General features: G+C 36.0%; 1 protein-coding gene across 3 annotated transcripts; it reads left to right on the top strand.

Annotated features, from left to right (window-relative positions):
- Positions 1 to 22367: 22367 nt before the first annotated feature.
- Positions 22368 to 26832, top strand: LOC113346641 (DEAD-box ATP-dependent RNA helicase 9, mitochondrial-like). Of its 3 annotated transcripts, none has more exons than XM_026590118.1 (8): positions 22368 to 22800; positions 23126 to 23253; positions 23534 to 23945; positions 24083 to 24181; positions 24716 to 24940; positions 25057 to 25218; positions 25448 to 26163; positions 26325 to 26832. In XM_026590118.1, exons 1-7 carry the CDS (start codon positions 22414 to 22416, stop codon positions 26132 to 26134), a joined length of 2100 nt encoding a protein of 699 aa, XP_026445903.1. In that variant the 5' UTR covers positions 22368 to 22413; the 3' UTR covers positions 26135 to 26163; positions 26325 to 26832. The 3 variants fall into 3 exon arrangements, with proteins under 3 accessions (XP_026445903.1, XP_026445902.1, XP_026445901.1); XM_026590117.1 differs by having other exon boundaries at positions 22369 to 22800; positions 26400 to 26832; XM_026590116.1 differs by having other exon boundaries at positions 22369 to 22800; positions 26397 to 26832.
- Positions 26833 to 27603: the final 771 nt, after the last annotated feature.

The raw sequence follows: 27603 nt of genomic DNA, 5'->3' as shown, positions 1-27603 counted from the left end.
GACAGACCTATACTACTTTCTCGCAGCTGTGTGATTTGATCTTGTTGTTTCTATTGTACTAAGTACAATCGTAAGGATTGACTTGAGATTGATTTCTCCGATAGGCAAGATATAAAAGTAATCACAAACATCTTCGTCTCATCGTTTGTGATTCCACAATATCTAGTTTCACCGTCATACAATTTATATTATTGCGAGGTGATTGATAATACTGAGCTGTTCTTTGAGAATATAAGTCTGGTTTATCAATTGGTTCCTGTTCACCTTGATTTATCAAAAGTCGGAACAAAAACTCGTAGGTATTTCTGTGGGAGACAGATTTATCTATTACTGTAGAGTTTTCTGTGTGATACAGATTTGTTTATTAAAGTCTTCGACTTTAGGTCGTAGCAACTCTTAGTTGTGGGTGAGATCAACTAAGGGAATCAAGTGCATAGTATCCTGCTGGGATCCGAGACGTAGGAGCGCAACTGTACCTTGGATCACTGTGAAATTGATTGGGGTTCAACTACAGTCCAGACCGAAGTTAGTTTGTAGTAGGCTAGTGTTTGTAGCGGCTTAATACAGTGTGTGTTCAATCTGGACTAGGTCCCGGGTTTTTTTTTGCATTTGCGGTTTCCTCGTTAACAAAACTTCTCGTGTCTATGTTATTTCTTTTCCGCATAATATTTTGTTATATAATTGAAATACCAAAGGTTGTGCGTTTGAATCAATCAATTGGGAAATCCAATCTTTGGTTGTTGATTGAAATTGATTGATACTTGAACATTGGTCTTTGGTACGTTCAACTGATTTATGTTGTATTCAATTAGACTCGCAGATTTCTATTTGCTTGAGTAAGTATTGAATCAAGAAAGAGAAATATAAATCTTTGATATACTTTCATTAAGATTGAGTCTGACTATCTAGTTGATTCTCTTAAAAGTATGTTGGAGTTTGTGCATACAGATTTCTAATTGAAATATTGGGTGTGGTTGTTAGACCCTCGCTTTTTCAATATTGTATTGAAACTCAAGCTCCTAGATGAATTGTTCACTAGTATAGAGCCTAATGAGTATTTAATCTCCCGCCTACTTTATTCATTAATGTATGGATTATTGAGTATTTTTCCTATGCTGTGTTCCCCGGTTGAACCCTTAATATCGGTATGACATGACAATTAGTGTTCACTCGCAGCTGAGTAACATGAATTTCCCGAAATATCAAGATTAAGGTCTGCATGAAAGTACTCAGATAGAAGATGCACTAACTGCTCTCTGAGAATAAAATTAAATAATTTTGTGTCAACACACAAGATTTATCAAATTTGATCAATTTTGTGATAACTCACAAGATTCAAATTTTGACCTAATTAATTTGCAAAAATTAGGCTTTTTGCACCTTGTGCAATATCTCGAACCCTATTGATCGATACCAAACCTAGGTAAGCTAGGAAATTAATCCGCCATAAACTTGTTGGAGAAAAATCCTACCATAGGTAGAAAACAAGAACTAAGAGAGGATATGCGGCAAATAGAAGCAGCAGCAAAAGGAGGCTCGGCCACGCCACTTGTCCGTTCGATCCGCTCCAACAGGCACCGCCTGTGGCCGACTGGCCACGCTACATGTTGCTGCTTGACGGCCCCATTTCCCATCAACCAATCAGATCGCTTTAAACCCGCCACACGCACTTTTAAATAAAGTTGGAAGTTGGTTGGTCGATGCGCCTAATTCCTTAAGGAATCTAATCTAGGCTGCCTATGTCAGTCTCAAAAACAATCACAGACGCACATTTTGGCCGTCTGGTTTACCAAGCTTGGATGCCTTCTGACCGGACAAGCACCACCGTGCACACCGGCGGGCCCACTAATGCCTTGTCTAATCAGAATCCTTCCAACTCGCAAGCGGAGCCACCAAACGTCTACCCAAAGTAGGTTGGACGCGCGAGCCGCAAAACGATCTTGGCCACCCAACTTCGCCAGCGAATTGACCTGTATAAATTCAATATCAATCAATGGGCAAGGTGCGGACACGCTCACCAGCAGCCCAACTATTGTGATGGCCAGACGAACGACTCCAAACATGGCGCCAATACCAAAAAACGTTGGCCCAAAATAGGTTGGCCACACGGCTTCTTAAAACCTAAATTAAATAAACGGAAGCCATTAACTGCCGCAAATCATCTCGGCCTCCCAACTTCGCTAGATGAATTGTCCAGCCTAACTCTCATTTTAGGTAGCCAACAAGATATGGCCATGACCAAGACCACTCCCCTTCCATAAGACGTGATCGGCCAAGCCACGGCTTCCCCATATGGCTCCCAAACGATCGTCCAAAAGGGGCTGGTCGAGCCGCTTACATGAATTTTAAGGAAGCCATTAACTGCCGCAAATCATCTCGGTCGTCCAACTTCGCCATCCGAATTGACCGACATAGATTAAATCTTAGACGACCAATAAGATGTCACCATAGTCGCTAGCCATCACTCTCATATAGAGACCGACCGACCTGCCTTTGGCGCGCGTGAATGGCTCCTGGCAACTTCCTGAAAATGGCGGGTCACGCTACTTTTAAGACATTAAGCTCCGCGACTGATTTAAGAGAGCTTTATACAACGATGCTTTACATGCATCGATTATTTTGAGCTACTTGCTTAAAAGCGATGCTTTACATGCATCGAATATATACGATATTTTAGGAGTATCGGCTTCACAAATAACTTAGTTATTTAACCTAATAGTGTCACATGCTATTCCTTGCGGCAAGTCTCATGACTTGGCTCGTCACACATGACTACCCGCCACCTAGCTTGCGCTTGATTGGTCAGAATAATTAGGCAAGACTCAGCAACTTGCTACATATTTTCTATAAAATACTCGAGACATCAAACATGTCACAAACTGGGGGATGCTCATCAGGGTATTGGTCTGGCGGTTTACAGCGTGCGGCGTGCAACACGCCCATTATGAAACTGTGTCAAAGGCGGACAGTTAGTGGCAGCAGAGAAGTAGTGGGTGTAAACTGAATCGTCTTCCCTCATAGTAAAACGTGGTTTTCTACATTTTTCACACGACCCCACTTCTCCATCACTCAACTACTTCCACTTCCTATGAGATCAGGGTGCGTGCAACTATGACTGATATAAATAGGTCTCGACCTATTTTGACCAAGAGAACACAGTTTTTGTTATCAACACGGTATCCAGAAAAAAAAAGAACTGATAACTTACATTCTCCAAGTCAGTTCCATATTCTGATACAAGTCATAAAATAACCACACCTTTAGAGTTAACCATTCTGATTTCTGATCCCAACACCTTCTTCACTTCCCTCCCTTAGATCAACCATTCTCCTTCACTTTGTGACTGAAACAAGACTGGAACGGCCATTTCTTGGTTTAGGACAGAATTGTACAGATTGATCTCTCGAATCTAAAGTACTCCTGTGCAGTGCATTTGTTTAGGGTTTAGATTCGTTTCTCGGCGGCACACCCAAATTTATCATTTTCAGGAGAATCAGTTTTATCCCAAAACAATAATTTTTGATTTTAATTTATTATCTTCCGAAACGTGCGATTAATTTCAAAACTGATCTCGAATTACACCAAAATACATTTTAGAAATTAATTGTGTTTATATAATTAGGCTGGTGGAAGCCGGATTCCCTATTTATCAACTACCATGTTTCATAATTTTAGCTTATCTAATTTTTATTATTTCATTCTCAAATCTGAAAATCCAAAATTATCTTCTTTGGTCAATGAGTTAGAAATGTTAGTTATGGTATTTTCCATCCATCCATGTGGTTTCGACATGTACTTTCTGTTGTCTAATAGTTAAACATTGTGCAATTTCAAAGCATTTATTGTAGGTTTCCAAGTATATGCGCCAAATTTTTGTTTAATATGAGAAAAGAAACCTGTGGTGTAACATATATCTATTAAAGAAATAAAGATGAGAAAGATACATATCACACACTTTTAACATATCTTCAATATGCTAATACAATTACAAAGATAAAATATTATTATGTGATAAGTAAAAGTAATGACAGCAAGAACACTGAAACCAACAGAAAAAACCCTGAGATATAATCCAAAACTGAGGTTAGTAAATAAATACTTAACTTGTTCCATTTCTATCTTTATTTTTTCAAGTCAATATACATTGAAAACATAATATACAGAGTGAAGTTTGTTAACAATGACTTTAGTATTGGTGACTTGGTCATTATACTATGATTAATATATCATTAAGGAATGATATACTTTTTGGTTCTACAACTTGAATATATGTAGTTACAAAGTATAGTTTATCTATGGACTTCATGTTATCGACATTGCGCTAATTGGTAATTTGAAATTATTTAGTGTATTAAACTTCTGAATGATAAAACCATACCTTAGAATTATGTAGTTTAAGGAAGTAGACTTGCGAATTTGTGTCGTAGTTGAAAAGGTGATTCAGGATCAAATCCAAGACTGATCCTAAATAAGGATTTATTCTAGAACCGATCCTAAGTAAGGATCTGAAGTGACGAGAGTAGAACACACCTTGTATAATCTTACAGTAACTGCCTAAAGATTATTTCAATAAGGTGTACTTGGTAGATAGTTAGAGTTTGAAACCGAAGTAACTATGGGATCTTTACCAAGTGGATTAACGAAAAAGTCTCTTTACTTAAATTATAAATATAAATAACATAATAGAAAAGTAAAGTAAATCAGAGAACACATAAAATTTTGTTAACTAGGAAAACTGTATGGCAGAAAAACCTCAGGACTTAGTCCAGTGTTAAATACTCTCAGAATTAAGTTGTTATACAAATTGACTACCGCAACTTCGTATAGTTGATACCAAGTAAACACTCTTTCGTTACTCAGTTCCTTCAGTATGCGCACATGAATCCCAAGAAAGAGTTCACTATCTTTCGTTGCTTCATCGGCGTGAAGGCTTCCGCTCTCAACTCCTTTTGATCGTTTCCCGAAACAACAAATGACTAAATATGTTTCAGTAACCAACTCCCTTATCATTCTACCAAATCAATCTTCAGATCAGAGATAAAGTAAAGTAAGAGATATTTCGTTTATTTAATATGAATTCCTTTGGCCAAAGATCAAACCAAGATAAAGATTATCGAAATAATAAATCTTAGTGAACAACCTCTATCCAAGAAACTTAACAAGAAGAATCGACTAGAAAGTTTGTTCGATCTTTGCACAAGCCTTATGTTTATCAAGATAAACTGTTTATTTGGATCCCAGAAAATCAAGTGTGCAAGATGAATCACAGAGATCAGAAACCAAATAGAAAAGTCTTCAATCTTAAATCTTAAGCTTAAAATATAAACTTAGCAACAACTAACCATACTCTCCTTTGGTAAGGCTGGTACTTTCAACTGAACGTTACTTACCATACTCTGTTGAGTTAGGGTTTCAAATAAACTAAATAAGATTAGCAAATAGACATAAAAAACTTATACAAGACTAACTAAATTGGAGAATTTCATGAATTTAAAGTAAACATAGCATGAAAAGAAACAATAACTCACCATGATGTTTTTATTTCTTTCTTTCTTTAGTCGCTCTTGTTGTGTACGGTTTAAGCTTCAAAAGATTTTCATTAAGATGACCTTTTCAATTTCAATACTCGCACTTTCCACTGCTAATAATTGTTCACATGTTAATTTCTTGATATCACTCCAATTATCATTATCCTTGGATACTACGTCCACATGTTATGCAACGCAATAACATAATTTCTTGTAACGTGTCTCTTTAGGAGTCGAATGCCAACTATCAAAATTTATTGGCACCTTTATTTGTAATAGACTTTCATATTTTCTCCATGTTGTTGATATGTAATTGTCTGGGATTAGATATATTTCATTATGGAGTAAAACACAGATCACATGCGTGCAAAGTATGCCTCGAAATTCAAATCTATGACAACTACAATCAATTTTGCATTCATCTTTTTGAAACCAGACCTTAAAGATGGATTTTTCATTACGGTATCAAAATCTGGTTCGAGTTCGATTCTGGTTCAGACTCAGATTTTTCAGTTGGTATAGTATTTTCACGATTCAGTAAAGTACCGTCTTCATCATAATCACAATCAACATCATCATTTTCTGCTGGTTTTGCATAGTAAACTTGTTTTTATATGTCATATATTTGAACCAAGGTTTAATTCCTTATTTCACCTTGCACACCGATTATCTCCCAATATATCTTCCTCGACAACTGATTACGAAACTCTTTAAACTTCACATGGGTGTAAAGTTTTTGAATTTGTTTATCCATTTTATATGAAGTTGATGTTGGAATGGTTTTAGAAAATTATCTAGCTTCTGCTTTAAGCTATTTTTTTGTTTTTATATATGAATGCAGTGTCATATTTTTCAACAATGTACTTCAGAGATATTCTTGAATGAGCATAATGCATTCATACTCCCATATCATTGTTTAGTATACATCCCAACCCAAAATGTGATCTTCACAAAACAAGGCACCAATCACTCTTTCTCCTTGTATAGTTTACTAAACCATTAATTTTTTGAATCAAATTTTCATACTTTTCCAACATGTCACTCCAATGTTCTTTAAATTCATGGGGCACTGTGTATCATAAACGATCTTAGTTTTGGACCTTACATAATTTTTAAACATCCTTGACTTTTCTAGTATTTTCTGTATTATATGCCACAAGCACCACCGGTGTTTGGTATCCTTGAAAAATATCTCAATTGCATTTCTCATTGTTCCGTCTTGGTCTGTAACTATACCACCTAGAGTAATTTCGTTCATGTAGTTGCGTCATAATCTGAATAACCAAACAAAAGTTTCAGCCTTCTCATTAGAAATCAATCCACAACTAAGTAAAATTGATTTTATGTGATGGTTAACCCCAACAAATGGATCAAAAGGCATGTCATAACTGTTTTCCAATATGTTGTGTCCAAGGTGAAACTTCACCAAATTATGTGTAGGATTCTCTACATTTATGATCAGCTCAAAACACATTCTTCAAATGGTCCTTTTCGTCCTTGTCCAACCTGTGGAGGAAATTTGTATCCTTGTTTTCATGTTTATAAAATGATCTTGAAGTGTTGTAGCATTTTCTTCGTTAAGTTCTAAAAAATAATTCTTTAGCAACCATGTTTCGCAAAGTTTTTCATCATAAGGGAGGTTTTCGTGCCAACCAGCTTCAACTGCTAATGCATTATCGGTCTTGTACATCCTGAATCCTATTTTGTCATATAGTAAGACTTCTTTCTTTGTAGACGTGGTGATTCTTTTGTGGCCTCTCAATTATCAGGCTTTCTAAGGACTATTCAAATGTTTACTTCGAAGAACAACAACACCAATCATCCATTTATCATCTGCACACAGTCTCGCAGAAATCTTGGCTTTGCAATCTGTTTTTTGCGTTGGAGGGAGATTTAACGGAATTTTTGAAGCTGTAATGTTAATCTCCTCTTTAAAACAAACATAACTTACATGTACTAGTATTCCATTTTCCTTTTTATACGTTCGTTGCTTAATATAAAATTATGTCTTGTGTGCATAACGATTATAGAACTCATATAATTCATCAGCATTGTCAAATTTCATACCAAGTTTCGGCTCTACTATATCATCACCAAGTTCCTCATTGTCCAATTGATTTTCATCCATGATTGCATATACAATATACACATATATAATTAAGTTAGATTCAAAAATTAAAGTTGTATACTTACTTAATAACAAGTTATTGATTGATTGGGTGAACCTTTTTAGGCTATGGTTATTCTGAAGCTAAAACGTTAACCCTAAATCATATATATATTTTTTTATTAAATTTATATATAAAGTCAATTTAAGATTAACAACCCCTATTTTTTTAATATATTTGATAAAAAAAAAGTAAATCATGTTTAATCTTTAATAAGAACATCACGGTTAGTTCTTCTTTTTCTTTGTTGGTTTTAAGTTCTTCTCTATGAGTTCTTCAAGCGCGACTTTTTTTATTTCTGTTTTTCCCGATTTTTAAAGACTAAAAAACACATTACGGAAGAAAGAGAAAAACGAAAATTGAAAAAAGTTAAGCCACGTCATCAATGGGATTGACCGTAGGATTTACGGTAAGCTAAACCTAATTAATTGTATCCTTTATTTGATGGCAAAAGTGGGAAAAAAGTCTGAACCTAAAAGGTGTTTGACATCAGGAGCGGGTATCCACCAAGGTCTTGATCGTGCATTACCATTGGAAGTCAAAGATAGGCTTCTTTCATCATCACATTGGGTAAGCAATCTTTTACTCTAGATTTTGGGAACTATCTACAACTAGAGAATACTGCTTTTAATGTTATCTTTTATAATACATGATTTCTAATTTCCTCATGTTTTGTGGAACATCGAACATATTCCAGCTGAGTTTATCAAGGTAAGAGTGACAATGAGAAACCTAACCTGTGCTTCCTCAATACTTTCTGGTTTCTGTTTCACTTGTAAAATAATGCTCTCAAATTTTGATAATACATATTGATGAGAATATTTTAGTTGTTTGGAAAACTCAACTAACTCGATTGCCTAAAAAGTGACACTAATAGTATTAATAAAAAAAAGAGATAACACAAACACGTAGCCAAGTTATGCTATGAGGGAAAAAATGCATTCACAAAGACAATATAAGTAATGGTAGTACTAGCATATACTAGTTTTTTTTTCAAAAAAAAAGGAAGCAATGTTATACTCCGAACCTAGGCTAAAAATAGTTAAACTAAGTTGCTTGTTTTACAAAAATAAGGGTGAACCGACTACAGAACCGCGTCATCGTCCCCTTGAAGTACCAGCATCAGCGAAAGAGGAGAATAAAAAACAGAACCATATAATGAAACTTCCATTCAACATCTCCAGCAGCGGCTTTCCTTGAAGAAGCAGTCGCTTCCCTCATCCTCCTCATTTTTGTTGCTTTGCGTTCAACAAACTGATAACTAGGACCAAATATAATGAAACTTCCGCTGAGTACAAATTAACGAGTCTCCCTAACTACCATGTTATCTTCCACAACTCTTGAAACAAAGTCAACAGGAGTATTGATTTCCCTAGGTACAACTTTAAAAGAACACCGGTGAACCCACCCAGATCTAAATGTATTCATGATATTAGTTGCTAATTCGTTGCATATTTTTTCATGTTCTTTAGTATTTTCTTCTTCAATAATCTGACTTTTCCTCAGCTTCCCCTGTGTTTCCCACGGGATGGGGCTATCATCAGCCTTATTTAGGTCTACCTTTACCAATGGCTTTGCTTCTGGGTCATCAGCATAATACCATTTGGAAAAGCATGAATTCAGACATCCAATATCTTTTACACTATCTAAAGTAATAAAATGTGCTTGCTTGATCCCAGCTTTTCTTCCAACAAAAGAGCTTCTTCTACACCTTCTAATTCATGTAACTTGATTAAACCCAGATCCTTGGACCTTTTTGCCGAGACAACAACAATAACACCATCGTTATCTATATCAACGACTCCTAATCCTGCTCTATTAAGATTGAAGGCACCATCACAAAATAAATGCACTTCGTTTTTGGAGGGGAGTAACAACCTAAATAGCTTTGTATCAGGAATATCAACCAATCGAAGACCAGGTTTTACTACCAATATGTGTTTCTCCAAAACATTACCATATAGAACATAACACTTGGGTAACGAATGATAATCACCTGGTAATTCGAAGTATTTGACAAGCTCTTCGTCTACGATGGGTTTATCGGCCTCTGCCTTGCCAATCTTTTCAGATTTCCTCGAAAAAACTTTAAGAAACGCCATAAACTCTAGTATTTGACAAGCATATACTAGTTAAAAATATCATTTTTATCATCACTATTAAAAGAAAAGATAAAAATAAAATTTGATAACACAACTAACTCTAACTTGTGATGTTTAAAGTCTAAAGCTCACTATAAACTATAAAACAAATATAGATAATATTTTTGACTTGTGATGGTTAAATTTTAAAGCTCACAATAAACAAACTGTAAATGAAATAAAGATGTACAATACGAGTAAGGATGTCGGTGGAGGTAAAGAAAGGTACATGTAACAAAAGATATAATCTTGACCATGAACAATATCCAACCCCGATATCCCATCACAAGGACAAGAAAAATAAATAAAAAAGATGATAAATATATATATATATATATATATATATTTATTTTACTTTAGAGTAGTTTCAATGTTCTAACGTGAGGAAGGTGTCTTCTGGTAATTCGCAAAGACGGGAGTCCATTGAACCTAGATGACCAGTTAAAACCTCGACTAAATCATCCCAATGTACTAATTCCAACATACTGCAATATCACGCCTTATGTTTCATTCTTTATTTCTCTTATTTTATTTGATTTCTCTACAACCTCAAGAGAGAACTCGGAGAAGAAAAGGAACAAAATTACAGAGAGACAATGTTTTCCTTGAGTGTTTTTCCTTTGAGAATGCCAATAATGGGAAGATTTCTACTAGTTCATAATAATTTTATGGTTTCATATCCTGCTTAATTTCCTTGCAACGTTGGTTTGAAACAAGGTCGACTCACATCCAACTAAGTTAGGGTTTGTTTGCTAAGTATAAATATTTTTGAAATTTTTTCATTTTCTATGTATGTTTTTTGTTAATCTATAATACAAAAAAGAAGGGATTTTTGAGCTTTGGACGTTCGGGTAAAATTTTGAGAGACAAACGTTGCATCCGACCATCCCAGTCTAATCCAAGCCAAAGACATCCGACGGATGTAAGAGTTGTAACCTCTTTTCATTATGACTTTGCATTGATTATGTTCCCTCATAATTATAGTTCATAAATAAAACTGAATATGGAAAAAATTCCAATAAAGATCATTAGCTTTAATTATCTCATTATTTGATTTTTCCATTATAATCTTCATCTATAAATATATAAATCTTTAAATAAATATATAACATATACAAGTCCCGAATTAATAGTTATCTTTTCTAAATGTGGGTCTAAAAAAAAACTATATATTTAGGGAAAACCCTTTAATGTAAAATAAAAAATATTTAAAATTTAAACTATAAGTGAAAAGAAGAGGTACCCAAATACACCACAATCTTTAAATTATCCACCTATAAGCTCTCTTACCGAAAGTGATTGTCTATGGAAAAAGTGGAGAGAATACTACAAATCGGTATTCACACTTTGTGTGATGGTATATGGATACGAGATCGAGACAATACAACAATCAAAGTGTGATTACTTGATAATAGGTTCGGACTTAACCAAACTCTATAGGATCTCTATCAAGTAACGCGGAGTTAACATTTGTGTAATTTACTTTAAATTATAATAATTGTTAGAGCACTGCTCGATCGAACTCGCAAGCGTTGCTATCTCAAGCTTGTTGTCAAGTTCAGTTGCCAAAATTATAAGTCTTGATTTCTAGTCTACTTATAGCTAAGTCTCGGATTAGGATAGAAAGTGTAGTTGAGCATTAGACTTCACGGAGTTTATCGATTGAAGACGAAGAACTACTAATGGGAGCTTGTGGAATTTCATCAACAAAAGGTATGTGGAGACTTGAACTCGTCTATCACTCAAAAGTCTATCTACTCTATTTCCTATTTAAGACAAAATTCGTATAGCTATATAGACTTCAGTTATATACATTTGATATTTCGATCTTAGTTTAACTCGCTTACATATTTCTCGAAATATGTGTTGGTAAGCTTTCGCTTTAACCAACTTCATCTTATATTCTTGACGAAAGTCAAAAGATGATCATGTGAAAATCGCCTGGTAATATCTTACATGATTTATAGGAGACAGTCATTTTATGTAGACTCGGAATATTTCCTATTGATCATTCGATCACTTGAAAATTGCTTTGAAGCTAATAGTTTGTGTGAGACAACTATGGTCGTCTTCCAAGAATGTTTCAATGGTTGGAATGAGAGTTTAGAATAATTGGATATAAGCATAGTATGCGTAATTGCATATATGTAATCCAAGTTCGGGAACCATGGTATGCATACCCATATGCGTACTAGTTGGTTTTGTGAAAGTCCGGGAACCTTGTACGCATATCGGTACGCGTACTGGCGTAAGGTTCAGGTCCGGGAATTTTTGCTGAGTTTGGAAGGTATGCGTACCAGTTCACGTACTGGCGAAACCCAAAATTAGTCCGTTCATTTAGGTATGCGTACCCGTTTGCATACCTAAGTGGATAATGTTCTAAAATCGGTTTGTTCATGAACTACTACATTTATAATGTTAAGTAATGCAATCTTTTGAAAACCGTGGCTATAATGTTCAAACTTGATTCATGTGAATCAAAATCGATTTTGCTTCAATTGTGTCTTGTATACTTCCATGAGAATATACACAATTGAACAACTCTATAACTAGTTTCATTTGAGTCATTTGACTAGTTATGGTTAAGATGAATAAGGTTGACATGAAAGTGTTCATATGGATAACTTTGGTTAACTATTGTTGAGCCAACAAAGGTTCACACGTTTAGATATGGTTACTCATATCTAAATTAAGTCACTTTTCATTTGTGTGTACCAATCTAAGTTCGATCTAACGGTTGAAAGATATTAGCTTGAGTCTAATCAGGTTTTCATCTAACGGTGAATATTGAATGCTTTGTTACCAAGGTAACATTGATTGCAAACCCTGATTTGAAAACTATATAAAGAAGAACTCTAGCAACTGGGAAACCTAATACCCACACCTTCTGTGTGATACTAGTTGCGACTAGAGTCGATTCTCTTTTAACCTTAGGTTTTTCACGAAATCGTGTAGGTTAACGACTTAAAGACTTCATTGGGATTGTGAAGCCAGACCCAACTATTTTCTCTGTAGTTGCGTGTTCTGATCTTGGTATATTCTATCGTATTGAATACTATTTTCTCTAAGATTTGCTCGAGATTGATTCTCCGATAGGCAAGATAAAAAGTATTCACAAACATCTTCGTCTCATCGTTTGTGATTCCACAATATCTTGTTTCGCTACCATATGATTAAGATTATTGTGAGGTGATTGATATTTCTAGGTTGTCCTTCAGGAATATAAGCCCAGTATATCAATTGGTTCATGTTCACCTTGATTTATCAAAAGATGGAACAAAACTCATAGGTTTATTACGGGAGACAGATTTATCTATACAATAAACATTTATGTGTGAGACAAATTGGTTTAGCAAGTCTTCGACTTTGGGTCATAGCAACTCTTAGTTTTGGGTGAGATCAACTAAGGGAATAAAGTGCGTAGAGTCCTGATGGGATTCAGAGACGTGAGGAGCGCAACTTTACCTTGATCAGTGTGATATTGGTTAGGGCTCAACTACATTCCACGCCGAAGTTAACTTGGAGTAGGCTAGAGTCTGTAGCGGCTTAATACAGTGTGGTGTTCAAATCTGGACTAGGTCCCGGAGTTTTTCTGCATTTGTGGTTTCCTCGTTAACAAAACTTCTGGTGTATGTGTTATTTATTTTTCGCATTATATTTGTTTATCTAATTGAAATATCACAGGTTGTGCGTAAGTTTAATTAATCATGAATCCAACCTTTGGTTGTTGATTAAATTGATTGACACTTGGATATTAGTTTTTGATACCGTCCAAGTTATTTCTTATATTTAATCGGGCTCGTAAATTTCTATTTGTTTGATTGCAGATTGAATTGAGAAATTGAGATATAACTCTTGGATATATTTCCATTGATTGAGTCTGGTTGTCTAGTTGATTCTCTTGGAATTATATTGGAGTTATCCATACAAATTACTAAGGGAAATATTGGTTGTGGTTGTTAGACCCGGCTTTTTCAATTGGTATAAGAGCAGGCAAATACGTTTAAGACCTCATAAGTCTGTGTTTGTAGCGATCTGACTCTATGGACAGTAGTTTTATCTCTGGCAACGCAACACCAGTTCTGAAGCTTTCTGATTTGTCTCAAGATCATGAGTCTCCTGAGAAATCTCTCATATCTTCTCGTTTGACCGAAACTGTGTTCGACTGGGAAAAATGCCTAGATAAACAGTTGGTTGATATTTCTGATGAAAGTGAATCAGAAGAGGGACAAGATCTTGATGAAGAGGTCTCATAATATATCAAGCTTTTTGACAATCTCTTAAAGAAAAAGAAGTCAACAGCTTGCTTGGCTAAATATCTAGCTCCTTTCTGTCAAGAAAACAGGAAATTGAGAAATTTTTTAAGGGATATAATTGTATTTACAAACTCTTACAATCTATTCTTAAAGATCGTGAAGAAGATGTGCGTTTAAAGAATTCTGAATGTGATAATCTTCGTCGAAATCTCTTTGTGTTGAAAGAAAAACTTGCAGAAGAAACTGAATCAAGAGATGAATCTCAACAAAAATGTTTCAACGTCAGAGAAATCAGCCTTCTCGCCAGAGAAAAAAAATTAGGGGTTGATCTTGTTGCTGCTCTTGATAAAGTCAATTCACTGGAAGAGAATATTAAAAGATTCAATGCTAGCTCTACAAAATTATCCACTATGCCGGGAGCATGTAAAGAACACCTTGATACACGTGGTCTGGGCTACAAAGTAATAGACACTCCGAGTACTAGTAAGATCAATTTTTTCTGTGATAATGACAAATTCCCAAGTGAAAATTTCACTGACATCAAAAGTGAAAAACTTCCTTCAGCAGCTGATGCTCCTATGAACAAAGATTGTCCACATTTTAAAACCGCTCATATGAGAACTGTCAAAAACATTCCTTTCAATTGTTATTATTGCGGGAACAAAGGTCACCTGAAAGGAGATGTCGTTTTCGACTGCGGAATGAAAAACTTTATAATATTCTTGTATGGATGTCTAAAGAAGTAATCAAACCTCCTTCTCATTTTGCTGGAGTAAAAGGCCTTGTCTGCAATTAAGAAAAGCGTTGTGATGAGCCAATCATTGATTGTAAATATGACACAAAGTTTGTTTACAATTTTAAAGGGAAGAATGTCATATGGACATCTGATTCTTCAATTTGCTCTGTGAAGAGAAATAGTCATCGAAGGAAGAAGAAAAGATCAAACTTCGTGCCTCTCACTGAGGAAAGTGCTGAATCTAAAATGTGTACTCCAGATTACATTCACATCAATAATCATGTCTCGGGGCTCAAAATAAGTATAAATAGACTCAAACACAGCATTAAGAAGGCAACAGTGTCAGGTATCTCTTCCCCTCCTCTTGTTAATTTTCATTTGACTAACCCTATTGGTGTTTCTGAAAATCCTCAAGAAAGTAAAAGGGAAAATGATAATATTCTTGATGAAAAATATTTTCATCAAATTACAACTTGACTGCTCAAAAAGTGAGAGCATCCTTCTTGAAACTGTGGGAGGATGCTCATAATTTTCAAGAAACTCTCTTGTCTTGAGAAAGTGGTCTTTGTTGTATTATTATTGTCAGTATTTGTTTTCGATAAAATGATCATCTGAATGTTGAGCTCTGCTCCAGTACATTATCACATTTTGTAATATAATTGATCAATAATTCTTCGAGAATACTTTATTTATTGCCTACCTTGAAAACCCTTATTTTTCTTCCTATTGATGAGTGTATTTTTGGTTATCACCAATTATCTTATACTCTTTTGAGCTCAGACTGTCTGTCAATATGCTTAGAATTTGTCTTTGATTTTTTTATCAAAACTACTTCTAAATTAGGCTCCATTGCGCTCCTGGTTTTGAACCTGGTTCGCAACCTTGAGCGTACGTGCACCTGACCTTTACCGAACGTGAACGAGTATCCTTAGGGTTTCCCTATGATGCACTCATATATATGTATCATGTTTTTCTTCTCCTGATACATACACGTTCTATAACGTCAAAAGGTCTCTTTTTCTTTGTGGCGTGCACAATGGAAGGAAGCAAAAAAGAAGACAAAGCTGAACAGGGAAAGGTTATTGAGTTTCACGACAACCCTGTTTTCATAACTTGCTATCATGATGTTGATCATTACTTCCAGTTCAAATGTCATCTCAACTGGCATGAAATCTTCTTCGAGATTTTGAGGTCGTTCGTGAACAACTTGGAATTGCAACAAAGAATCTTGAATTTCTGAAAAACGAACTGAAGAAATCAACTGATGAACTTTCCTGTGTTCGATCTCTGGTTGTTGATTCTGTCTGATGACTATGTTTTTAGAGTTATTTTATTTTGTCTAAGAAACTTCTTATGAGAATTTATTCTTGTGTTTTAAGAAGGATAACAAGGGTTTGGAATAGCCATTATTGTGAGTACATAAACCTATTTCCAACGATTTTCATCTTAAGTTTATTTGGAAGATGATTTTGCAGTATTAATCTTTATGGTTTCATATATTGCAACTTGTTATGAGATATGTGTGTTTGCGTCCGTGAACTATGATTGTCCCATATATGTCAAAATTTAATTCTTTCATATGTAATTATGCAAATATTGATTAAAGATTGAATGAACTTTTGACAAACAAAAGTTAATCCTATTATGTCATTATGCAAATATTGATGGAAGATAGGATGAAATTTTGTATACAAAGATTAAGTCTATTATATGTCTCTATGCAAATAGTGATGAAACATAGTACGAATCTTTGAATATTCCGCAGTATTGGTTTTTCCCTAATCCACATCTTTGTGTAAATACTGTGCGACTCCGTAAGTCCTCTTATGTGAGCATTTCTGATTAAATTAATCGGGCTCTCTTGTGGTTAATTTAATTGAGTATTTTTGGATACAAATTCATGTTTCATGTGATTTGTTAATGTCCAAAGAAATCCTTCTTTTCTTGTGAAAGTAAGGTCGCTCTTGTTGTTCTTTCGGGAATGACATTTTAATGGGGGAGAGTTCTTAATTGAACTTGTGCTTAATTGTCAAATCTTTGTGGGGAGTGCGGCTGTGGAATATTGTAGGAGTTATCTTGTATCTTTATAAACTCCTTGATGAATGCATTTAGTTGCGGCTATATGATTGCATCTAAACAAAGTTGATATGTTGTTCTCTTTTGTTCATGAAGTATCTCTATGGAAATTTCATTAGGATCCCACTAGTATGGGGGAGTGGTTTTCGTAGGAGTTATCTTGTACTAGTTTTCGTACCTTTGCCAATTTTATTGACAAAAAGGGGGAGAATTAATGTGTGGTTCACACTACAAATACATATGGTTTGCGGATCATTATGTAAGGGGGAGTGGTTTTCATTGGAGATGAAGTATTGACTAAGCGGCAGTGATACATATCACCATAGTATTGTTGTCAAAGTTGTGATACGATTGAACTTTGATGTGGTGTAATAATACTATGACACTGTATAACAAAGATTGAGAGCTACTATTTTCTCATTGTTATGGTTGTGGATCTTCAACAACTATGATGTTGAGTTGAACACAGTCAGAATCACTGAAGTACTTGGAACTGACGAAGATTTTGAGTAATGTTGAAGAACCAAGGAAATCAAGCATTTGGAATGAGAGCTATGATGAGCACGAAAGTACGAAGCACTTTCACCCATAAATACATTAGCGGGGACTTATTTTATCACTAATAAACTTGTTTGTAGGTGTTTTTGTGAAATAAGCTCTTATGGAGAAAGTTGCTCGAAAAGTGGTTTTTGTACCCTGGATGACACATGTTAAACGAAACCCTAATTTGGATAAGGGGCACTCAACTACTAAGGGGCACCTCAATTACTATTTGCACCCCAAGCGCCAATTGCTAACCGCACCCTATCACTGGATAAGGGGCAATCATCACCATCTTCATCACTATTTAAAGAATACATTTTGGCGGGAAAATAATTTCAGATTCCGTAACTTCCTGTATTGATTTCTGGGCTGATTTGTTGGGATTTTTCGCTGGAATTGATTTGGGAATATCCTGTTGCATTAAAACAGGAATGGTATGCAAGTTAAAATCGATAAAATAAGAAGATTTCACGTGATAAATACTTGATATTCTGGTTTGATCATGGGAGATACGAGAACTGTGAGAGAAGATTTTACTCTCTGGATTATATTTTATTGATTGAAATAGATTTCTTTGCCAACTCAGAGAAGTGTGGAAGTGTAGAACATAAAAGAAGATATATCGGGAATTCTTGTTGGCTTTGGAAGTTTAAAGGGAAGAAGATAAACCGCAGATATTCTGTTTCAACGGGAAGGTGTTGTTTTGGGAAGTTAGCGTATATTTGTTGCGTGTTAGCGTCATCTGAGACGAGTAATCAACGTGCTTGGAAGAATTCAACGCAAACAGATGCGTGAGAAGAAATAAAAAGAAAGTAAATCCCGTGACTTGAAGAAAAAAAATAAAGAAAATATTCTCGAATAATATTGAGTTATTGTGGAGATTGGATGGGTCTGTTGAGTATAAAAGAGATTGTGAAAGCAGGAGGAAGGTTATGGAGTGATTGGGGGCGAGAACAGAGTGAAAAACAAGAAGTTGCAGAGCTTTCTACACCTGCAGGAAGAGAAGAAGATGAAGAACAATAAGCTGTCAAAGCCGGTCGTTAATAAACTGTGGTTTATTCACGGTTTTGCAACAGTCTTTGCAGCGACATATAAACAGTGACAACAACACTATTCTTTTATCGTATATTGTAACTGTTTCCTTGCAACAATTGTTCAGAAGTGTAATTGTAACAGTAGTTTCTGTAACGCCAACAAAGCGTTGCGACCTTCTGTTTTCATTATTTTTTCATCTATAAAAGCATCATTTGAGCTATGAGTTATATTTTTGAGTGTGTTTTCACCATGCGGAGCTAGAACCCATCACTGGGACAACGGAGGAAGTTGTTTTTCACCCATGTGGTAATTAAATTAATTCTTTTATAACTATTTGCATAGATTTAATTGTTTTATGATTTATATTAATTATTTGTTATTTTGTCTGATGTCGCATGCTTAGTTTTAATTAATTTTGATGCGTCATGCTCACAACTTACAACTAATGTTTTATGAAATCTACTTTGGCAAAGAATAAAGTTAATATTACTTTTATTTTGAGCTATAATTGCCTAGGATTATTTTCTGAACCACTTGAATATGAAAAACAATCAAATCCTGAGTCCCAGTAAATTCTTCATCTGTGACAATATTTTGTATATAATTTCTTATTTTTAGTATTTTTACATTTAAGCCTAGAATCAATTCAACAAAGTCCGAGTGAACGACAACCTTATTTACCACTATCTAAAATTCGATCAAGCTACAAAGTTTATTTCTTTTGTATTTTATATGTATTGATAGTTTTTTCACTAAATTTGACAAAGGGGGAGATCGTTAGAGCACTGCTCGATCGAACTCGCAAGTGTTGCTATCTCAAGCTTGTTGTCAAGTTTAGTTGTCAAAACTATAAGTCTTGATTTATAGTCTACTTATAACTAAGTCTCGGATTAAGATAGAAAGCTAATAGTTTGTGTGAGACAGCTATTGTCGTCTTCCAAGAATGTTTCAATGGTTGAAATGAGAGCTTAGAACAATTGGATATAAGCATAGTATGGGTACTTGCATATATGTAATCCAAGTCCGGGAACCATGGTATGCATACCCGTATGCGTACTAGTTGGTTTTGTGAAAGTCCGGGAACCTTGTATGCATACTGGTACGCGTACTGGCATAAGGTTCAGGTCCGGGAATCTCTGCTGAGTTTGGAAGGTATGCGTACCAGTTGGCGTACTGGAAAAACTCAAAATTAGTCCGGCCATTTAGGTACACGTATCCGTATGCATAACTAAGTGGATAATGTTCTAAAATCGGTTTGTTCATGAAATATTACATTTATATATTAAGGAATGCAATATTTTGCAAACCGTGGCTATAATGTTCATGACTTGATTCATGTGAATCAAAATCGATTTTGCTTCAATTGTGTCTTGTATACTTCCGTGAGAATATAAACAATTGAACAACTCTAGAACTAGTTTCATTTGAGTCATTTGAACTAGTTATGGTTAAGATGAATAAGGTTGACATGAAAGTGTTCATATAGCTAACTTCGGTTAACTATTGTTGAGCCAAAAAAGGTGCACACGTTTAGGTACAGTTACTCATATCTAAATAAAGTCACTTTTCATTGATGTGTAACAAGCTAAGTTCGATCTAACGGTTGAAAGATATTAGCTTGAGTCTAATCAGGTTTTCATCTAACGGTGAATATTGAATGCTTTGTTACCAAGGTAACATTGATTGCAAACCCTGATTTGAAGACTATATAAAGGAGAACTGTAGCAACTGGAAAACCTAATCCCCACACCTTCTGTGTGATATTAGTTGCGACTAGAGTCGATTCTCCTTTAACCTTAGGTTTTTCACGAAATCCTGTAGGTTAACGACTTAAAGACTTCATTGGGAATTTAAAGCCATACCCAACTATTTTCTCTGTAGTTGCGTGTTCTGGTCTTGCCATGTTCTATCGTATTGAGTACTATCTTCTCTAAGATTTGCTTGAGATTGATTCTCCGGTAGGCAAGATAAAAAGTAGTCACAAACATCTTCGTCTCATCGTTTGTGATTCCACAATATCTTGTTTCGCTACCATACGATTAAGATTATTGTGAGGTGATTGATATTTCTAGGTTGTTCTTCAAGAATATAAGTCCGGTATATCAATTGGTTCCTGTTCACTTTGATTTATCAAAAGATGGAACAAAACTCATAGGTTTATCTGTGGGAGATAGATTTATCTATACAATAGATTTTTCTGTGTGAGACAGATTGGTTTATCAAGTCTTCGACTTTGGGTCGTAGCAACTCTTACTTGTGGGTGAGATCAGCTTAGGGAATCAAGTACGTAGGGTCCTGTTGGGATTCAGAGACGTAAGGAGCGCAACTGTTGATCAGTGTGAGATTGGTTAGGGCTCAACTACATTCCAATCCGAATTTAACTTGGAGTAGGCTAGTGTATGTAGCGTCTTAATACAGTGTGGTGTTCAAATCTGGACTAGGTCCTGGGGTTTTTCTGCATTTGCGGTTTCCTCGTTAATAAAATTTCTGGTGTCTGTGTTATTTCTTTTCCGCATTATATTTGTTTATATAATTGAAATATCACATGTTGTGAGTAAGTTCAATCAATCGTGAATCCAAACTTTGGTTGTTGATTAAATTGATTGACACTTGGATATTGGTTTTTGATATCGTCCAAGTTATTTCTTATATTCAATCGGGCTCGCAAATTCCTATTTGTTTGATTGCGGATTGAATTGAGAAATTGAGATACAACTCTTGGATATATATTCATTGATTGAGTCTGACTGTCTAGTTGATTCTCTTGGAATTATATTGGAGTTGTCCATACAGATTGCTAAGCGAAATATTGGGTGTGGTTGTTAGACCCCCGCTTTTTCAATAACAACAATTATAATTGTGGAAAGGAAAGTAAAAGACACAACAAGATTTTGTTAACGAGGAAACCGCAAATGCAGAAAAACCCGGGACCTAGTCCAGAGTTGAATACTCTCAGAATTAAGCCGCTGGATATACTTCGACATAAGACTTTTAAACCAATTTACTCCTTCAGCGAGGGCTTGAGCAGTAAGTACATATAAATGTAGTACAAGTGTAGGAGGTATTCTGTTGATGGTCACAAGGGGTCTGTTTGGATATGGAAAAACTATTTTCTTGAGGATTTTTTGGTTTCTTATATAGGTTATTTGTTTGTTGATTTGTGAAACTTTGTAGTACTTTCTTCAATTTCTCTCGGGGCCGATTCTACTGCTACTTTTGTGGATTTTCATTAATATTATTTCCATTATTCTTCATTTAAGAAGCGTGACAATCTTTCCTTAAGCCACTTTACTCATTGAAGGGCTTGGGTCCGATGTGCTGTGAGTCGATGTTCCTGTAGGTTGCAATTCATTGCTTCCTCCAAGTCGTCCGGGCATTCAACTACCTTGATAGATTTATCGTATGGTGTTGGTTTGCTCTCATGCAGTTTATCTGTAGTGTTGGCAATCATTCTGATCGTTGATGAAGCCTCCTTAGTCTTTGATAATTTACTCTCTTATTCCGTTGCAATCTTAAGAAATAGCCTCTATTTTGTTGTGTTTTTAAGTAGTTTTTCTAGCTTTGTTCTTAGATTTACATTTCAATAATTGTAATTGTTATATCAGCATGAATAGTAAAAAATGACCTGATATAAATATCCCAATAATGGCGACCGGCCGATAGCCTTTTCCAAGAGTATTACAGCTGAGTGAAAGGACAGGCGCATCGTTGGTGTGCATAGGCTTGTACAAATAAAAATATAAGAATAGCAAATACTTTTCCAGTGGCGGGAGATGAGACACGCGACTCGGGAGAGATACGTCAAAAGACGATATTTACTCTTATTTGGATTATTCGGGTCCGTTTTGGTTTCTCGACCATTAAAACCAAATCCTAAACCCACAATTTCATTTCAGGTCATTCTTCACTATTTGGCCTCCAAAGTAAACAATGGCTTCTTCTTCCCTCTTATTCTCTCCACTTCCATCAACAGCTTTCCTCCATAAAAACCCTAATCTATCTGCTACATCTTCTTCTTCTCTTCTCTGCAACTTTTCTCCACTTTCAATTTCCATTTCCGTCAATAGTAACAACAACAAACGTAGGACTTGTTTCTATGTTTCTTCTTCGTCAGTTGTTGGATACCCAATTTCTGCTGAAATCAGTGCTTCTTTTGATGCTGGTAATGGTACTTCAAGAAGTAGTGGTAGTAGAAGTAGTAGTAGCAGCGGTGGTGGTGATGGTGGTGGGAATCTGGATATTGCCCAGCTTGGAATTTCGGATGAGATTGTTTCCGCGCTCTCTAGACGTGGAATTACACAGCTTTTTCCCATTCAGGTTTGTCTTTCCGTGTGAAAGCTTTGGCATTTCCAATGTATAATTGAGTAGACATGTTTGTAACTAAACCTAATTCATTGAAATTTTAGATATTGTTGTTTGGTGCATATGGAAAAACTGAAAGATGTTTCCTTTAGCATGAAATGCATAATTTTGTAGTAAAAAAGTTATCTTGATGTCTGCTGCAAAGAAATGGTTTCTTAGAAAGAGGTTTAGGAGAACTGGGTCTTTGAATTACTTATGTAAGTTTTTGCAGGCCATGAATATGAAAGAACCTTTGAGTTTTTGTTTGGTGTGCTTACTCTTTTCTGTCAAATTCTATCAGAGGGCAGTGTTGGAACCAGCCATGGCAGGGCGTGATATGATTGGAAGAGCTATTACTGGATCTGGAAAGACTCTTGCCTTTGGTATTCCCATTTTGGATAAGATTATTCGAAATCGTTCTCCTCGCAGGTTTGTTTTTGGTCTTAACCATACTATTTCTTTTGCAGCATAATGGTTAGATTTTCCATTGTTTTTCATTGTTCCTACTATTACGTCCTAATTGCCTATAACAGTCTGGAGTTTAGAGAGCCTCTCCATAAATTTAAAAGTTGGTTGAAGCCTTAATATTATTTTTTCCCGTTAATGCTCTATGTTTCGTCCTGTGAATGTTTTATGAAATAAGCATAATGTATCACGAGGCGTGGGTAAACATTGTTTCACATCAGCTGCTGTCTTTTTTATGCTGCAGGCAAAGGCGTTCTCCTAGTGCACTCGTCTTGGCCCCTACTCGGGAGCTTGCTCGGCAAGTGCAGAAAGAGTTCAAAGAATCTGCACCCAACCTGAGTAGTGCTTGCCTTTACGGTGGGGTACCAATCACTAACCAAATTCGGTCACTTGGGATGGGCATAGACATTGCTGTTGGCACACCTGGCAGAATTATTGACCTCGTTGAAAGGGGTGCCCTCAATCTGTCTGAAGTGAAGTTTGTTGTGCTGGACGAAGCTGATCAGATGTTGGCTGTTGGTTTCCAGGAGGATGTTGAACGCATTTTGAATTATTTACCTGAAGAAAGACAATGCATGTTATTTTCAGCAACAATGCCTTCATGGGTGAATGAGCTTTCAAGGAAATATCTCAACAAACCTGTAGTAGTTGACCTTGTAAGTTATTTATTACACCCTGTATAATATGTTCCTTCTACATAGGTCATATTCATTACTTTGTATAACATCGAATTGAAGTTCACTTGAATTTTAGACTTTAATCACATAATTTGGCTGACGGTATCTCCATGCAGGTGGGTGATTCACATCAAAAATTGGCTGACGGTATCTCCCTCTTCTCTATCGTGTCATCCAACTCTGGGAAGGAAAATACTCTTTCGTCACTGATATCTGTAAGTTCATAGCTTTCATCACTGAGAGCTGTAAGTTCATAGCTTCTACTAAAAGTCATGAATAAATGATACGTCTCCACGTTCCATTCTCTGGTCTGTGTATTTTACTATTTTTGCATGTTTATAAATGCATTATCAGCGTCATATATTGATTTCTCCCTATTATGCCATCTGTAATATGGGACCTCTACATTGTCCCTGTCTGCTCAAAGATTTCAATCTTAATTGCTAGCTTCATGGAAGATGAGGACTTTAGGTTTCATTAATATCAAATAAGTTAGACATAGTTTTCGTTCAGACGATAGGATGCAGCTAATCAGTTGAACAATACCACAACTTGAATATCTTGTAGAAAATGCATTGGTTTAGCCTTTCTTTTTTGATTTTTTTTTTTGTGAGTTTATTTACTGGATAGCTATTTTTTTTCCTCTTGATTATCACCCACCTTATATGTAGTTGACCAGCTCCACCAGCACGAATGTTTCTGCTTAACTTTCTGGGTTTATTCATTTCAAACAAATTTTGTACTGGCAGACGTACGGGCAAGGAGGTAAAAGCATAATCTTCACGAGGACTAAAAAAGATGCTGAAGAACTTTCGAGATCTATGGGGGGTGCTCTTTCAAGCAAAGCATTGCACGGAAACATGCAGCAGTTCCAGAGGGACAAAACTCTTGCTGCTTTTCGTGATGGACGGTTTAATGTATTGGTTGCTACAGATGTTGCTGCTCGTGGACTTGACATCCCTAATGTTGACCTGGTAAGGCAGTACCTACCAGTCTTTGCCTTCTCTAAAACAGAATGTGTTTTTTTTTGTTTGAGCTGCAGTCGTATTTGTTGTGTTTCAGCTTATTCATACTAAACAAATATGTGCAGGTCATTCACTTTGAAATCCCCAATACCTCCGAAATTTTTGTTCACAGATCTGGTCGGACTGGTCGTGCAGGAAAAAAGGGTACTGCAATTCTTATGTATACAAAGGCCCAGCGCCGTTCCGTCACCACTATAGAACGTGACCTTGGCTGTAAATTTAAGGAGGTATGCTTCTTTTTCTTGTTGAGTCAACTTGGCGAGTTCCATACATCACAACATCTGATTGTCTCAAGGGGTTGTCGTGGATTTACAAAATGGAATTGAATTAGCTACTGTAGTGGCTGATAAATACCACTGTATCTTAAGAAGTGCATTAAAACTGAACTTGTAATTTGCATGGATTCTGCAAAATGAGAGCGATAATTCTCTAACTAGTTTATACTTCTGTTACCAGCTTCCAAGCATCGCAGGTAGTATAGGTAGCATGGATGGGAATGAGAGAAGTTATGGAAGGTATAGTGACTCAGGATCAGGAATGAACCGCCAATTTGGAAATTACTCCGAGTCTCGAGGAAACTCAGGTGAACGTCAGTATGGAGGTTACTCAGGGTCTCGAGGGAACTCCAGCGAACGTCAATATGGAGGTTACTCAGGGTCTCGAGGAAACTCTAGTGAACGCCAACCTGGAGGTTACTCAGGGTCAAGAGGGAACTCTAGTGAACGTCAATTCGGTGGTTATGGAGGTTCAAGAGGCAGCTCCAGTGAACGTCAATTCGGTGGTCATGGGGGCTCAAGAGGCAGCTCCAGTGAACGTCAATTCGGTGGTTACGGTGGGTCTCGAGGGAGCTCCAGTGAACGTCAATATGGAGGGAGTCGAGGAGATGCCTATGAAACTAGAAGCCAGGAATCCAGAGGGTCCAGACCGTCAGAAGATCGCTTTGGAGGTATTGAGAACTCCAGATCAAATGATTACTCACGGATTTCGGACTCGATGAGTATTCCTTTTGCAAAATCTAGAGGGTCACAGTCTAATAGGTATAATGACAACGAGAGTAAGCAAAGCTCAGAAGATGGTTCAGTTGAGAAAAAGAGGGATGCTGGTTTCAAGCAGATACTGGATATGCTTAGGGAGCAAACTTGATTACAGCCAATGCTTTGGTGATTCGACTGGTAAGTTGAATTACATTTTGCTCACTAATTTGAGCAGATACATCAATGAATCCTGTTTTACTATAAGACTGGACAATAGAACCTTTTCATAAATAAGGCCCTGGTTCTCCAAAAACCTCATTCTTCTCTTTTTATTTGTTTTGGTGGGAAGATTCTTTTAGGTGCATTGGCAAGTCTGTGGTTATGATGATAATTGCTGCAATTGATTGAGAATTTTAATTTGTTCAACACAGCAGCTTCAAAAGCGATGGAACTACAGAAGTCGCTCAGTGACAGATGGACCTCCTGCAACTGTGATACCAATCTGTTTATCATCAGTCTTAAAGCGAGCAGCGCTGCAGCACAGAGATATTAAAGCCTTGGAAGGAGATCAAGAATCCGTAAGTATTTTTCGCAGGGCGTGGATGCAAATATATTTGGATGCTTAGAAACGATCAGCAACTTTAAGACTGATCGACTATTTTGACATATTGTTAGAAACACTACATAGTTATGTAATTCTTAGGAAATAAGCGTTCCGTTTTCTATTTCCATTTCTACACTGATTAACCTTAATGCCAAGATGGTACCTTAAACGATTTGAAACACAACATTCAACAATCAGTAGAGAACAACAGTACTATGTACAATTAAACTTTCTTTGTGGAAACGTCTATTCCTTAGAAATGATCTTTGGTGTCTGCTTCGCTTCCCCCTCTTTCTGTAATTACTTCCTTCTTTTTCCATATGTGCTTCAAGCAACATTGCTCTTTTTCTTTCTTGTTTTGCCAAAATAATCTAACTTTAACTCCATGTTTAAATCATTTATAAATGACCATGGTTTCGACATCTTCCTTGAGCCCACCATTTAGTCCTTTGTGTGGTGGCTTTTAGAAACAGATTACAGTGAGACCTTCTTTTACAAATTATAGTCTCTACCATCTACACCAGAAAAATTCATTTAACTGGACCCCATGAGTTTGGTTTACCTGTTGGAAGACTAAAATCTTGAGAGTTTTGCATGGTTCTCAGTAAATTGATATTATCCAAGCTGTAGACGACCCATAGACAGTCTCACCGACGATTTCATTTCCTCGATGTCGGGTCGGCTTGTCCTGCTCATAATCATCCATTCTAATCTGTGACTCAACATCTCTTGTATTATTGTTCTTATAATTGTGATTATGGTCAGTACCTACCTTTATGAATACCATTACCATCTAATTCAATAGACCCACAGACATGCAGATCGCAAGGATATAACTCTTTCAAATGCCCCAATCAGTCACCATTACCTTCTGCATCATCTACAGTTACCTGAAAATCATTGATATCCATAATAACTCTACTTCCTTATATTCTTAAATTCCTTTTTCCTTTGAGAAACACCACATTGAACTGTAGATAAAAAAAAAAGGCAGTTGAAATTTGAAAATCACAAAAAGAAGACAGGAACATTTA

The sequence above is a fragment of the Papaver somniferum genome, chromosome 2, assembly GCF_003573695.1.
Source record: "Papaver somniferum cultivar HN1 chromosome 2, ASM357369v1, whole genome shotgun sequence".
Classification (NCBI taxonomy): Eukaryota; Viridiplantae; Streptophyta; class Magnoliopsida; order Ranunculales; family Papaveraceae; genus Papaver; species Papaver somniferum.
This window is presented reverse-complemented; position numbering and strand designations above follow the sequence as displayed.